Source organism: Cucumis sativus, chromosome 1 (assembly GCF_000004075.3).
Source record: "Cucumis sativus cultivar 9930 chromosome 1, Cucumber_9930_V3, whole genome shotgun sequence".
NCBI classification, from domain to species: Eukaryota; Viridiplantae; Streptophyta; class Magnoliopsida; order Cucurbitales; family Cucurbitaceae; genus Cucumis; species Cucumis sativus.
Genome location: NC_026655.2, coordinates 21,650,836 through 21,663,285, shown reverse-complemented (window position 1 = coordinate 21,663,285; position 12,450 = coordinate 21,650,836). Strand labels below are relative to the sequence as shown.

The 12,450-nt window shown below is 34.8% G+C and overlaps 2 protein-coding genes across 2 annotated transcripts; one reads left to right on the top strand and one right to left on the bottom strand.

Moving 5' to 3' along the window:
• Positions 1-29: 29 nt before the first annotated feature.
• On the bottom strand, positions 30-2,787 carry LOC101208083 (mucin-20). Its single transcript, XM_031888485.1, has 3 exons — positions 2,641-2,787; positions 1,868-2,128; positions 30-1,784 (listed from the first exon to the last, which is right to left on the bottom strand). The coding sequence occupies exons 1-3, from the start codon at positions 2,708-2,710 to the stop codon at positions 430-432; spliced, it is 1,686 nt and encodes a 561-aa protein (XP_031744345.1). The 5' UTR covers positions 2,711-2,787; the 3' UTR covers positions 30-429.
• Positions 2,788-5,920: 3,133 nt separating this feature from the next.
• LOC101208328 (protein TOC75-3, chloroplastic) lies at positions 5,921-10,590 on the top strand. The gene is made up of 7 exons (XM_004153102.3): positions 5,921-7,212; positions 7,961-8,182; positions 8,309-8,416; positions 8,518-8,709; positions 8,806-9,054; positions 9,690-9,944; positions 10,038-10,590. Exons 1-7 carry the CDS (start codon positions 6,049-6,051, stop codon positions 10,275-10,277), a joined length of 2,430 nt encoding a protein of 809 aa, XP_004153150.1. The 5' UTR covers positions 5,921-6,048; the 3' UTR covers positions 10,278-10,590.
• The last annotated feature ends 1,860 nt before the right edge of the window (positions 10,591-12,450 follow it).

Here is a 12,450-nt window from a genome sequence, read left to right as displayed (position 1 = left end):
TTTGACTGTTGAGTTCGTGGCTAGATTTATTTAAAACGATAAAAAAGTTCGAAGTTTGAAACTATGAATTCACAAAAGCCCTTCCTTACTACCTTATTTATAGAAACAAACATTCCTTATTAAAAGTTCAAAACAAACCCATCAGAGTACATTTCTGAACGTATGAGGAAAATCAAAATTTAAACACAAGCATCCCTTGCATTCTTCACATCAATCTGAAATAAAAATACTGAAGAAGTATTTTATTGTTATTGGTACAATACAACTGAACAAAATCAAACAAATGAAGATAAATATAGTTGTAAATTTTTATTGTTTGGTGTCTGTGTCTAGAACTTCTGATGTGCTGCATATATCCATTAATTTGCTTGGAGTATTCTTTCGAGGTTTTCTTCCTCAGCCACTGCATTAGAGAGAAGTATTTCTTTATTATGTTATATTATGTATTATGTGCACATGCATGTCACAGGCTGTAAAAGTAGAAACAGGAAGTTGCAGAAACTCACCTCTATGGGTGGTGGTAAAGATCGGCGCGCTTGATGAAGATTTTGCAGCTAAATGTGTAACTATTGGTTGTGGTGTTGCCTCCGCTGGCAAGGAAGGTTTTGCAGCCAAATGTGTAACGATTGGTTGTGGTGTTGCCTCCGCTGGTAAGGAAGGTTTTGCAGCTAAGTGTGTAACCATCGGATGTGGTGTTGCTTCAGCTGGTAAGGAAGGTTTTGCAGTCAAACGTGTAGCCAGTATTGCCTGTGGCGCTGCCTTGGCCCGTGGGGAAGGTTTTGCAGCCAAATTTGTAGCCAGTATTGCCTGTGGTGCTGCCTTGGCCTGTGGTGAAGATTTTGGAGTCAAATGTACTGCCAGAATTGCTTGTGGTGCCACCTCGGCATGTGATGAAGATTTTGCAGCCACCGCCCGTTGAGTCTTCTTCACTGAGGATGAAGGTTTTGCAGCCAATGATTGCAGTGTCGATTCAGCTCGCACTGATTTTGCAGCCACTAGCTCTGGTGCCTTCTCAGCCCTTGATGAAGATTTCGCAACTGAGTGTGCAGCCACTGGTTGTGGTGCCACTTCAACCTGTGACGAAGATTTTGCAGTCAAATGCGTAGACTTTGGCTGTGGTTCATCCCCAGCTCGCAACATAGAATTTACTGCTTCCCTCACCTTCTCTACCACACCTACACCAGGCTTTGCTCTCGGACTCAGTGCGTCGGACAAAACCTGAGAAAGTGCTCTTTCATCTTCACCTGGCTCAAACTTGTGCATCAAGTACTCCTTTACTGAAACTCCTTTATCCCATACCTGCTCAGTTCCTTTATTCAAACTTGGTGCTTGCGTAGCTATTGGGTCAGAGCTTTGAATTGTTGGGGAAGAAGCTTTTTTTGGAGTTGATGAGTCAGACGGAGCAGAGATGGTGAGGCTCTGGATCTTTGAAGCAATAGCATGAGTAGCATCAGTAACAGTGGAATAAACTGGTGCCAACTTCTCAGTCACAGTTTCAGTTAGTGTCTTGGTTGGACTTGAAAGCTTAGCAACCTCCTTTTCTTGTATGTTCTTCATGGCACTATTTGCAGTTGTAGTTTCATCCGATGTCTTGCTATTACCAATGGATGACTCGACATCCATTTGAGACAATGTCTCTGGAGAGTTGGAAGGTTTTTCGTTATGTCCAAAGGCAAGTTTTATGGTATTTGCTAAAGTATGACTCTCAGCAATCACAGGATCTGCTCGAGGATGCTGCCTAGCATTCTCTTTGCAGTCCTCTGGTGCGAGCTCTGATTCATACACTACAATTGAAAAGAAGAAGGATGATGTTCAAGTTCAAATCAACAAGTGGAATTTAGAGCGTGTAAATGGAAAGAAGTTTTACTTGGGGCTCCAAGATATTCAGCATCGACGCCTTCCTCCTCTTCTTCCTCCTCATCCAAGTTATAACCCCACGACGGTGTAATGTTCTCATCTTCACCGTGCCTCTTCTTGTTGCTGAGTGAATTTCTCAGTTTCTTTGCTTTTTCCTTTACCTTGGTGAAAACTGATTTCTTCTGATGGTGATCAATATCATCTTCGAGGTCATGGTCCTTTCCGAGCACTGGAGATGCTTGTGTTGGAGGCCATCTTGAAGCATCCCCGTCTGCACATGGAAGTGGCTAAACTATGTTAATTCTGCAAAGCTATATTTTTCAATGGATTTGTTTAGAACAGAATACACTTTCTCAGCTTGTGTGCTATTGCTTGAGATTTCAATTGCAAAAGAAATAGTCTATTTTACTAATAATTCTTTGTTTTGGTTGTAGAATTTTCATAAAGTTTAGCCAAATTTCAAAATATGTGAATTAAATTTTAAATGAGATGATTTGGTAAAAGTTTGAGGCCATCATCTCACTCGAGATCATTTTTCACGTTATTAGTAAGTTTAATAGGCCATTCGTGTGGACCAACAAAAACAAAGGAATTTTACAAGTTGAACAAATAGTATATACATGAATTTCATCTCAAACAAAAGATGTTTATTCAAGAACACAACTAAAAATTCCAAGACAATAGTAGTAGAAGATGATGTTTCCATAAATATGATCAAGCAACCAATATAAGAACAACACTTTCGTATGATTTCGAAGGAGAAAAAACGAGAAGTCTCTCTACCTCGGAGGAGTTGTTCCATGGTTGGGCTAGCAATGCCACCATGTGTTTGCAAGTGATGGAATTGAGACATGATGATTTGGTGAGTCTTTTTCCTTTTGTTTCTATTTAATTATGTCTCAATGAGAGCATGTGTATATATGGAGTTGAAGATGAGAGGAATTTGAAGGGAGGTGAGAAATTAAACAAGAACCACATGTAGTTTCTTTGTTATATACTAAATATATTTGTGGGCTAAATTTCTTCAAAAAGGAAGATCCAACATGAGTGATTATCAAACCCTTTCTTTCTCCTTTACATAAGCCTACATCTTAGCAATTGACCAATACACACAAAACAAATCAACTCCATGTCTTCAAAAAAAAAACCCTCCCTCCTTTTAAAAAAGAATATAAACGTGTGCAATAAAAGATACTATTATGTATATAAAAACAAGTAACTAAACGTATCGTAATTGGTTGAGGCATATGCTATCAATCAAAAGGTCAAATGTTTGATCCTATTTGGATATAGCTAAACTAAAAAAGTGAAATATTGCTTAAACTTGAATTAAAATTCTAGGATGATGTGTTTCTTTATTATTACTACTTTTTCTTATAGCTATTGGCCAACAAAGTACTTATCATTTAAGTTTGTGTTTCTATATATAAATATATATATCTATATATAACGATGATTAGGTACAACACAATCTCGTGCATCTCTCTTTAGTGTATAGAGAAAAAAACACAGTTCAGCTTTCTTAAAAAAAATGTTACATGACGATATTTTACAGAGTAATTGTCTGGACTACATAAGACAACATGTAAGTTTTTTTTTTTAAGTATCATTTCCACCATTTATTTTGAAAATTATTGGTTTATGCGTTCACTTAAATAATGTATCATTTTCGATCGTTTCATATACGTAATTCATAAATAAATTTATCTCTTCAAAAGATGATATCATGCTTCGTAACTTATGGACGTTTATTCAACCTAAATCTTTAATATATATGGCCATTTTCTTCCCCACCTCCTCCTATATATTCACTACTAGGAAAAAGTTACATAGGTTTGATTTGGTCACTTGGTATGAAAAATAAAATATAGATCGAACATCATGAAAGAAAGGATATGGCATATGTATATACACATATCAAGCACCTAAAATGACAAAGCCAATACCTATATATGCAAATAAATTTAAAACTTTGATTTTTGATTGAGAGCATAAGAAAACATTCTTCTTCTAATATTAATCTAAAAAATTGGATGTCTTCACACAAATTTTAATTTTCAAAAATTCAAACAAAACTTTTTGTAGTTGAGGAATGTAATTGAAATCAAACTTCATAGTTCAGACATATTTTTTATAATTCTATTTTTTTTAATCATAAATGTTAGGGGTCAACGGGTTGGATTTAGAGACTTTCTCAACCCAACCCTTATTTTCAGGTTGGTTGGGTTGGCAACCCTAATAACTCGAATTTCTCAACCCAACTTGTAAAATATAGGTTAGGTTTGTGGAGTTGTATTGTTTTTTTTTTTGTCATTCTCAACCCAACAATCGTTTACTCCGTGATCGTTTAGTTTTTACTTTCAAACGATCGTTTAATAAAATACTCATAACTTTACTTTTATTAAATAAAAATCATATATATATTATTAATTTGGGTTGGGTTTGGTTGAACCGAAATTTTCAACCTCAACATTCGATACCCAATCCAACTCAACCCAAAAAATACTAAAATTTTCAACCCAACTCAACATTTATTTCGGGTTGAACTTACACCCCTAATAAATTTACCATGTACAAAAATTCAAATGTATGATTCAAAATTATATATAAATTTCAAATAAATACAATAGATTAGTTGTTTTTTAAAATTTAGAAAACTTAAAGAAAATCTATTTCACACATCCTTAAAAGTTAAAAAAACTATCACATTTAAGATTGATAGTTATATTTTTGTTAAGTACATGTTTCTTTCCAATTATATATGCTCACTCCTTTTCCAATCAATTTCTCTTTTGACTTTAGGTGTAGTCACCAAGGAAGAAGAAACTATTGGAAAAGGTTCAAGAAACTATTGGAAAAGGCCTTGTGAACCTAAAACATTTGTACCATTCAATAAAGTGAGAATTTGAAAATGTACTTTCCATTCATTATCAATAAATACGTCACTTTTAAATTCTTGTCTAATAATTTCAAAAAGCACCAATATATTGTTACGATCTTGTCACATAATTTTATAAGATATTTTTTTAGGAGTTTTTTAGAATATACTGTTCATTTTTCTAATAGACTTTTTCTCAAATAAGAAGTTATAAAGATCTTTCATCTGATTTGTGATTTTTCATGCTCTATATGTTTGATATTTGGTCGCTCGAATGTTCTTTTGTATATTTGTTGAACTACTTAGATGATGCTTTCCTCGATAAACCCTACTTAGAGAAAAATTTCAGAGGGTGGGATAATAAAATTAGTGGAATGTAAAAAAATATTGATTTGAAAAATCTCAATTTTCAACAACTGCATTTGTTACCTCATTAAAATTTGGAGAGCCGTTGTAAATCAAATTCACCACCTCTCTCACATCATATTCAACAATCAAGGAACATTGGGAGATAACTAGTAGAAGAGAGAAACAAGGCTAGACCACTCACCATCACTCGAGCTCCTAGTATGACCACCTATGTAGAGTATTCCTTAAAACTTGCTCATTTCAAAGATCCAGGCGAGTTACACACCACCTAGCCAAACCACTACGACACTCCTTTTTTTTTTTTTTACGAAATATCAACGCTCAACTTCCACTCATTTAGTTGTAAGGTTCACCAAACATAACTTGTCATACTCTTTTTAGGACGAGAGTGAAATAGAATTAAAGACAAATTTCAAATTAAAAAAAAAATCTCATTTAAAAAAATTCCTCAAAGCTAATTGTTAGGTGAGAATTCAAAAAGACTTCATTATTAAAATGTCATTAAATTAATTTTTTTTAAAAAATCATTAGTATTATAATAATAAAAAATGTCGTTTTAAAAGAAACTAAAATATTTATGAATATGTGAAAATATTATCGTAAATATTATTTATTTTGTAAATATTATTGGGAAGTTATGATTTGTTTAAAATAATTTTCTTAAGAAAAAAAAGGGACAAATATAGAAATTAGGAAGTAATAACAATATTAATAAAAAAATCAACATTGTAAAAGTCGCCATCAGGAAAATATAAAGAAAAGGAAAAAGAAAAAAGAGTATCGATTTTCGAAAAACCCCAATAGAGAGAAGTGAAGGAAGCAAAGAAAAGAAGTAAACAGGGGGGGGATAGAGAGAGAGAGAGAGAGAGCGCAAAACCCAAATCCCCATTTCTTCTTCCCTTATCTCCTCTTTTTCTTTTTCTCTTTGCCCTTCCGTCCCAAAAATGCCAGCCCTCGCCGCTCATACCCATCTCCCCACTTCCACTAATTTCCCCAACTCACCGGTTTCCCGTCGCACTTGCCGGATTCCGCCTCCAACCGCTGCTTCTATCAACCCCCATCTTCCCACCTTCAAATGCCATCTTTCTTCCTCTTCTCAAACCCCAGAACCCATTCAATCCACCTCTTCAAAACCCCATCTCAAATCCATCGCTAAAGCCCTTGCTCTGTCTTCCTCTGTTACCCTTGTTCTCAAATTCTGTTCTTTTCTTGGAAATGGGGATGGAAACTTTGGTGGGGGTGGTGGATTTGGTGGTGGGAGTGGTGGAGGTGGTGGTGGTGGTGGTGGGGATAGTGGTGGGTTTTGGAGGAAATTCTTTTCCTCTGCTGCACTGGCTGATGAGCGTCAGAATCAGGAGTGGGATTCTCATGGTTTGCCTGCTAACATTGTTGTCCAGCTCAATAAGCTTAGTGGGTTTAAGAAATATAAGGTTTCTGATATTTTATTCTTTGATCGTCGGAGAGGAATCACCGTTGGTACTGAGGACTCGTTCTTTGAGATGGTTTCGTTGAGACCTGGTGGGGTATACACCAAGGCTCAGCTTCAGAAAGAGCTGGAAACTCTTGCGACTTGTGGGATGTTTGAGAGGGTTGATTTGGATTCGAATACTAACGCTGATGGTACTATTGGTGTCAGAATTTTGTTCACTGAAAGTACTTGGCAATCTGCCGAGAGGTTTAGATGTATCAATGTTGGTCTTATGCAACAGACGAAGCCAATGGAAATGGACGCTGATATGACGGACAAAGAGAAGATGGAGTATTATAGGAGCCAAGAGAGGGATTACAAGAGGAGAATTGAGAGGGCGAGACCATGTATGTTGCCAGAGGCAGTGTATAGGGATGTGCTTCTGATGTTGAGAACTCAGGGGAAGGTCAGTGCGAGGAGTTTGCAGCAGATTCGGGATATGGTTCAGAAATGGTACCATGATGAAGGGTACGCTTGTGCTCAGGTGGTGAATTTTGGGAATTTGAATACCAAGGAGGTTGTTTGTGAGGTTGTGGAAGGGGACATAACTCAGTTGGTGATTCAGTTCCAAGATAAACTTGGTAATGTTGTTGAGGGAAATACTCAACTCTCTGTGGTGAGGAGGGAACTGCCCAAACAGGTAGAATCCTTTAAATTCTTCACTTGGTGTTTGGTTGTAATAATAGTTGTAGTTAAATTAAAAATCTGATCATGAAGCTTGATGGTTGTGGCTATTTCATTCTTAAAACTTAAAAGAGTTTCAATTATGTAGACAACTGCGATAATGCTGTTATCCTACATGTCATTGGAGAAACGTTAAGTCTGAGTCTCTGACACAACATAGAAGGGAAGTAGAATTTTTTTAATAATGTGGCGTTTATATGGAATCCTTTTTTGGACTGTCATTCTATATATTTTGTTCATGTTTACTTCTTTCTACTGTTCTTCATCACATTGTTCCAAATGAGTCAACATCATTGTTTAGGCAATGGTTTTTAAAGGAGGGGCTTATGGAGTTCACAATTCAAAATCTAGAAACATAATGGATATCTTAATGTTATTATTATTTTTTTTAAGTTTAGAGATTAAATAGACATGGCAGTGCTCCAAAGTCCAAACTAATTTTGTTTTATAAACCAAAATTGTATATCTGGTGTTGATTTTAAAGAAGAGAAACAAATATTCACTTATTGGTGCTTGAAAATTAAAATTCATACTATGGCCAGAATGTTCTTTTGAATGCTAACATGACCTCAAATGAATTTTTGGTTATAATTGTTTTCTTGGATCATTGAATGCACAAATTAGTTTGCAACTTTGTAGAGGGGCTAGGCATTCTTAACATAGAAGCAGGCTATGTTTTGAAAATTTTGAATTGTGTGTTACAGCTTCGCCCAGGCTATGTTTTTAACATAGAAGCAGGAAAGCAAGCTCTGAGGAACATCAACTCACTTGCCTTGTTCTCAAATATTGAAGTGAATCCACGACCTGACGAAAAGAATGAAGGTGGGATTATTGTTGAAATTAAACTTAAAGAACTGGACCAGAAAACTGCTGAAGTCAGTTCAGAATGGAGCATTGTGCCTGGGCGTGGTGGACGTCCCACTTTGGTATGTCATGTCTGAGTTTCTTGTATATTTATTTTATCTTATGCTTATGTCCATTACTTTTACGACATCATTTAGATGTGAATTATGATTGGCCATATTTCTTTTTTGTGGGCTTTGTGCTTTTAGGCTTCACTGCAGCCTGGTGGAACGGTTACTTTTGAACATCGAAATATCAAAGGATTAAATCGATCTATTCTTGGCACTATAACAACTAGTAACTTCTTCAATCCTCAGGTAGTCCAATCAGAGTCATGGTATAGTTTTTCTTTTTCACTGCTTCAGGCTATTTATCCCAAACAATTTTGAATGATAAAATAACAATTTTCCTCATTCAGGATGACCTTTCATTTAAGCTTGAGTATGTGCATCCATATTTGGATGGTATCTATAGCCCACGCAACCGAACTCTTCGAGTTAGCTGCTTCAACAGCCGAAAACTGAGTCCTGTCTTCACTGGCGGACCAGGGGCAGATGAAGTTCCACCTATATGGGTTGATCGAGCTGGTGTTAAAGCTAACATTACTGAGGTGCTTATCAGTGACTGATTATATTTTCTAGATTTATCACCTTTTGTAGCATATTTTGGAAACAGTGTTCTGATGTTGTGGCCATTTGTTGAATAGAATTTCACCCGCCAAAGCAAATTTACTTATGGGGCTGTTGTGGAAGAGATAATCACAAGGGACGAAAGTAGTAATATCTGTCCAAATGGCCAGAGGGCATTACTTGGTGGAGGTATTAGTGCTGATGGACCACCCACAACTCTAAGTGGGACTGGTACCGATAGGATGGCATTTTTACAAGCAAATATAACGCGGGATAATACAAAATTTGTTAATGGTGCTATTGTCGGCGACAGGAATGTATTTCAGGTGCGAGTCTGTCTTAGTATCTGTATTGTGACCTGTTTGTATTTTATGAATTTGATGCCATGTAGTGATTACCCTTTTCATTGTTTCATCGAAGCAACTGTTTTCCTTCCTTTTCACACTAAATAATGGATAGTACTAATTCGTTAGTGGCACTATAGTTAGCAAGAGGAATGTGTTTCAGGTGCGAGCCTGTCTTTATATTTGCATCTTGACCTGTTTGTGACCCTTTTATTGTTTTAATAAATCAACTGTTCACCTATTTTTAGTTCTAACTCATGGTTAGAAAGAAGACAGATTTAAAAGGGTTTTGTGCTCCTTCATGCTACAGAACTATCTTTTGACTGTTTGTGTGCCATGGTGGATATCTACTGTTTCGATTGCTTGTTTTTACATTTAAAATGTGAGTATGTTTGTTTCATTTCATATGTTTGTTTTTCCCTACGATTTCTTCCTCTTAGTTGAAATTGTGACTAAGATTTTAGAACTTGTAACTGAAATGAAATGTGTATGGGTGGTGTTAGTGCCGTCTGCTCAGGTGCTTCCAATCAAAGTATGAAAAGTTTTTACGACTTTTGAAATGGAGCAAGACAAAGTTTCTCTGTTGTTGATTTTTTAATATCACTTGTATTTTACAGGTAGACCAAGGCATTGGGGTGGGCAGCAATTATCCGTTCTTCAACCGCCACCAACTTACATTGACGCGGTTTTTGCAGCTGAAGGAGGTCGAGGAAGGTGCCGGCAAACCACCTCCTCCCGTGCTTGTCCTCCATGGCCATTATGGTGGCTGTGTAGGAGACCTTCCAAGTTATGATGCTTTTACCCTTGGAGGACCCTATTCTGTGAGAGGTTACAATATGGGTGAGTTGGGTGCAGCACGAAACATCCTCGAGGTAAATCCATCTTAAACGTGCTCGAAAATGTTTAACTCTTCACATGAATTTAGAAAGCAGCCTTCTAATTTCTAGCCTATTGGTTTTCTTCAGCTTGCAGCCGAGCTACGAATCCCTGTTAAAGGCACACATGTATATGCATTTGCCGAACATGGGAACGATCTTGGAAGTTCAAAAGATGTGAAGGGAAACCCAACGGAGGTATATAGGCGAACGGGGCGTGGTTCGTCATATGGTGCTGGTGTGAAGTTAGGGCTTGTTCGGGCCGAGTATGCTGTGGACAATAACTCAGGCACAGGTGCTTTGTTTTTCCGTTTTGGAGAAAGGTTTTGAGATAGTTTACATTTGTATTCCATTTTTGGTTTAGTATAGGCGGCTCTTTAGGTTGTGTGGTTGGAGAATGTTGGAGCTGTATTCTTAAGATGATATGCAGAATCAATTTAGATAAGAGTTATTTTTTGTCTTTCAACCTTTGTTTATTTTTGTTCCATTTTTATATCTTGCCTTTTCTTTTAAAAATTGTTCTTTTTTTCTTTTATCTTGTTCAAGGGGTGCAAGAAAATCATCCATGCTAGAAGATTATATATATTACTATATGGCTCTGCTTGAACAGGAATTCAACTTTATGAATAATTACTTTTGTTTATTGATCTTTATTTATTTATTCATCTTCTGTTGTAATGACACTCTGAATCACTTGGAGTTGTGAAACATATTGTATACTTCTATATGTCAAATTTCATTTTAAAACAAATAAATGTTTTCAGGTGATCTTAAAAATAATAAAAGCAATTTCAGTCAGAAAGTGAATAAAATCAATCATAATTGTCTGTTTAATCAAATAGAATATTTGAATGGTAAAGTTGTATGTTTACTGTTTAGTCTCGTATTGAAGACCCTCTAGGAGGTTTAGGTTTCTACTAAGAGGGTCTTTGGCACATTTAATGTTTCCTAGTGTGATCCTAATGAAATTAATGACGACGACACATTTCAGGTCATGTTTAACGGTGAGAACGTAATAGATTCGTACTTTTAAATTTATAATCAACAAACACAAATTGATTGATGGATGAAAAGTGTTATCGGTTAAAACGAATTGATGGATGAAAAGTGTTATCGGTTAAAACAAGAAAGATAGGTTGTTGAAAAGAGATGGAAGAAAAAGAAGAAAATGTTGGGATCACATGAAATTGCAATCCCAAATGTTATTCTCTCCCTCATTTAATCTCAATAGTCAATTCTTTTACCCTAGATATAGATCCAATGGTTAAGGTTAAATCATTTTTGTTATATCTTTCATCCCATCCTCCTTATTCCTTACCAACTCATTCTTAAGGAAAATAAAGGGAATAATCCAACAACCTTATTCCTCTATTGATGCATAATTCAAAGTGCTCAAATATTTGAAAATTTGTTGAAGTGTTATTTTACCTACTTTTAGGTCCCGTTTATTTCATCGGACATTTAATATTCTAGTTTGTTTAACAAAATTTCATTTTTTTAAAACCGAAACTATTATTATCAAGCGAACTTTAAAATCCATCCGAAAAAATGTGAGGTTTTTGTATTTGAAAACTAACAATATAGCTTAATTAATTTATAAATTAATATAAATTATCTATTAATATACTATTAATTTTTATTAATTTATAAACTTAGTAAATTTCAACTAATACTTTTTAATTAGTTAAAAATTACTCTTTTATTTTTTTAGTTTATTAACTAAGTAGCTAATTAACATAACCATAAACTATTTTTGTTAAATTGAACTCATCTATGTGGTTTAGTTACATTAATTATCCTACAAATTTAGAATCCAAATATTTAATATCTATACTCATAAAACAATGAAACCAAGTTTGATGTTATTTTTTCCTTCTTAAGCTCACTTTATTTTTTAACTTATAGTCTATCTTTAAATTTTTTTAAAATTAACATGTTAGGTTTGTTTTGTTGGTTTGCGTTATTGTGAAATATGCTATTAACTTGAATTGGTTACTTTGATTCTATTTAATTTTCTTAGAGTTTTGTCACATATTTAGAATTTCAAAATTAAAATTGGTGGACTTTATATTGTTGGTATAAAGTGGAAAGTTTAGAGTCCTTTTATATAATTTAGCCAAAACCAATTGGTATAAATTTTAACTTTCAAGTTAAAAAAAGTATTCTTTTTATAACGTTTAATAACTCATTAGACATAAAATTTAAATTTCAACAATCTTAGTATCTTTTAAAGTTAAAAAACTTTTAAGAGAATAAATGTATAGTTAAACCATAACTTTTCCTTGGGTTATTAGACACAAGTAAAACATAGACCCTTCTTAAGAAAATATATATAAAAAAGATAATGGTACAAAATAATTCTTTCATGTAGCAACACGGGTAAATTTCAAATATTTCGAGAGTAAGCATTCTTTTAAATATAGTGTGGAACTTGTTGATACGCTAACGTGTAGTTTCACTATTAATTCTACTAAGCAAGCAATATTTTGATCCAAAGCAAAAG

Coding starts and splice junctions, on each gene's coding strand:
- LOC101208083 (XM_031888485.1), bottom strand. CDS start 2,710: ATGTCTCAATTCCATCACTTGCAAACACATGGTGGCATTGCTAGCCCA. Junction 2,129..2,640: donor CATGGAACAACTCCTCCGAG/GTAGAGAGACTT, acceptor TTCCATGTGCAG/ACGGGGATGCTTCAAGATGG. Junction 1,785..1,867: donor TGAATATCTTGGAGCCCCAA/GTAAAACTTCTT, acceptor TTTCAATTGTAG/TGTATGAATCAGAGCTCGCA.
- LOC101208328 (XM_004153102.3), top strand. CDS start 6,049: ATGCCAGCCCTCGCCGCTCATACCCATCTCCCCACTTCCACTAATTTC. Junction 8,183..8,308: donor GTGGTGGACGTCCCACTTTG/GTATGTCATGTC, acceptor TTGTGCTTTTAG/GCTTCACTGCAGCCTGGTGG. Junction 8,710..8,805: donor TTAAAGCTAACATTACTGAG/GTGCTTATCAGT, acceptor TTTGTTGAATAG/AATTTCACCCGCCAAAGCAA.